We start from the raw sequence: 2,648 nt of genomic DNA, 5'->3' as shown, positions 1-2,648 counted from the left end.
GAGAGAGAGAGAGAGAGAGAGAGAGAGAGAGAGAGAGAGAGAGAGAGAGACTGTGTATTAATTGTGTGACACTGGAATTAAGTATTTCAATAGTGGAAGCCCCATCCTGGATATGAGTAGCACCAATAAATTGGCTTGTAGCCTGGATGGAATATAATGGAACAGAAAAAAAGGCAGCTTGCTGTTGCTGCTTGCGGCTGCTTGTTGATGCTGCGTCCTTCCTTTCAAGAACTCCTCTGCCATGGCCCTCTGCCATTTCATCTTGCCTTGGAACCAACGGACTGTGGACTGCAGCCTGTTCTTTAATTTGTGAATGTTGAGCATTTTTTCACAGAAATGATAAAAGTAACTAAGAAGAATTGGCAGATTCCTATTCAAACAAGAAAAACAAAGAACTAAAGGAAGAAAACATAAAAATCTTTGAACAATCCAATACTGGGAAAAAACCAAGGCACCAATAGAAAATTACCTAGTAACAAATGTTTATTACCTGAAGGATTCATCCCTGAATTCTGAAAGAATTTAAGTGAAGATACAATGACAGTAATTCTCAAACATTTTAGTGAAATTGAGAAAAAAGTGAATATTTCAAAACTCATTCCTGGAAGCTAGAGTTACCCTGATTCGAAACCAGATAAAAACACAAATATAAAATAAAGCTGCAGACCAATTTCTTCAATGAACATAAATACTAAAATATTGGTAAAGATAGTGCTGTAAATCATTTATAAAAGACATACATTACGAACAAGTAAATTTCATCCTGGGGATCGAAAAATAGTTCAGCATATGCAAATCAATTAATGTCATACATGACATAAACAGAAACAAACAGAAAGAACAGCATGATCATTTCACTGGATGCAGAAAAAACCAATGACAAAACCCAACATTCCTTAACGATAAAAATCCTGAAATTATAGGTTTAGAAGAAACTTATCTCAGTCTACTAAAATTTATTCATAACATACTGCCAACATTGTTTTAAATGAGGAAAAGCTGAAAACTTTCTCTATAAATCTGAGAAAAGTTAGGAAATCTGTATATAAAAAGTTTGCAAATATGGAACAAACCAAGAGGTGGAGGGAGTAGGGAGGAAGGGGAAGAGTAGGTGATGTCAAAAAAATCAAGAATGTACATCCACCAATCTCCTATGACATATGCAGTCATTATATTCTGCAAATATGTACTAATAAAAATTAATAAAAAACTGAAGATCAGGTCTAGTTACCACCATTTACTTGCAAGGTATCATTTTAGTCTTTTTTTATGGATAAAGTATATATTCTCATCTAATGAAAGGCAACTGAGTTGATTACATATTATTGTTATTGTGAATAACACTCAGTAAGAAGATTCACTCAGGGATTTTTTTGGTATAATATTTTCACTTCCTTGGGATATACACCTAGAAGTGAAATTGCTAGATAATGTGATTGACCTATTTTTAGTTTTTGAATAATTTTAGTGATTATTTGAATAATTTACATTCTCCCAAATCTTGTTAGAATATTACTTTTTCTCCATATCCTGCCACCAATTGCCACTTTCAAAAAGTTTTCATTCTAAGTTATATAACATATTTCTTTATTGTTTGACTTCCATTTATCTCATGGACATTTTTCATCAACCGAACTTAAAAAAATCTTATGTTTTCTTTCTCAATCTTAGAAACCTCCGAAATTTGCGGATCTGCTTGGTGACCATGGGAAATCAATCAACCCTCTGTGGGAATTGATCAAATGGTGCTTTGGTGTATCCATATACACTATCCCTTCCATTGGTATGTAGATCAAATTCTTTCCCAGGCTGATTTGATGTGTTTGGGGAGAAATATGTATTATACCAAAAATAACCTAAAGAGAGCCACTGTCAGTGTTCCATGAAATCTACAACTATAAATAAATGAATACCATAGTATGTTGATCAATAACTACGTGAAAATCTCTGTTATTTGTAATGTATCTATAATGTTAACCATTTTATAGGACTAAAGACCATAATTTAGCAAGGTTATATCACTCTCAAGTTAAGAAGCACTTTTCAAGTGTTGGGAATTGCATACTAAAAATTCTATTACTTTTCCTATGTGTTATATCTCAATATGAAAATGTAAAATTTTGGATACATATTTGATGTTTTGAATTTTAAAATAGACCCACTCTAGAAAATATTCTGAATTATCCTACCAAAATGTCAATTATTGGTAATGTACAGTGAGTTCAGTTTAGCACGCCAAAACTTAGTGTAATTAATGTACACTTATTACAGAGTTGATGCTTGCTTTGACTGTAAAATTTGTCCATTGAGCACAGGAGTATCCCATGTAAGACATTTGAAATCATTGCATGTCATCCACTTAAATATTCAAGGGAGTGTGTCAGAGAGCATAGGTATTATTTTTTATATTAAATTGAAGCTAATAGAAGTTTGGTTACTTACTGCACAGCATTGCTTTTGCTACTCTGGGTGTCTTCTCATTCCAGATGAATTTAAGGCATGTTTTCTCTGCATCTGTGAGGTATGCTAATGGTAGTTTAAAGGGAATTGCATTGAATCTGTACAATTTTAGTGGTATGGCCATTTTCACAATGTAGGTTCTTCCTATCCATGAGCAAGGAATATTTTTCCGTTTATTGAAATCCTCT

The 2,648-nt window shown here is 33.0% G+C and overlaps 1 protein-coding gene across 1 annotated transcript in view; it reads left to right on the top strand.

The window, feature by feature from the left end:
• Nucleotides 1-2,648, top strand: part of Faah2 (fatty acid amide hydrolase 2) — a 141,859-nt gene that overhangs the window by 110,063 nt on the left and 29,148 nt on the right. The window contains exon 9 of the mRNA XM_005401548.2: nucleotides 1,672-1,783. Within this exon, the coding sequence (XP_005401605.1) occupies nucleotides 1,672-1,783 (112 nt within the window). The remainder of the gene's footprint in view (nucleotides 1-1,671; nucleotides 1,784-2,648) is intronic.

The sequence above is a fragment of the Chinchilla lanigera genome, unplaced genomic scaffold, assembly GCF_000276665.1.
Source record: "Chinchilla lanigera isolate Chin_1 unplaced genomic scaffold, ChiLan1.0 scaffold00074, whole genome shotgun sequence".
Lineage (NCBI taxonomy): Eukaryota > Metazoa > Chordata > Mammalia > Rodentia > Chinchillidae > Chinchilla > Chinchilla lanigera.
Note: the sequence above shows the minus strand (reverse complement) of the source record. Positions and strands in the feature narration are given on the sequence as shown.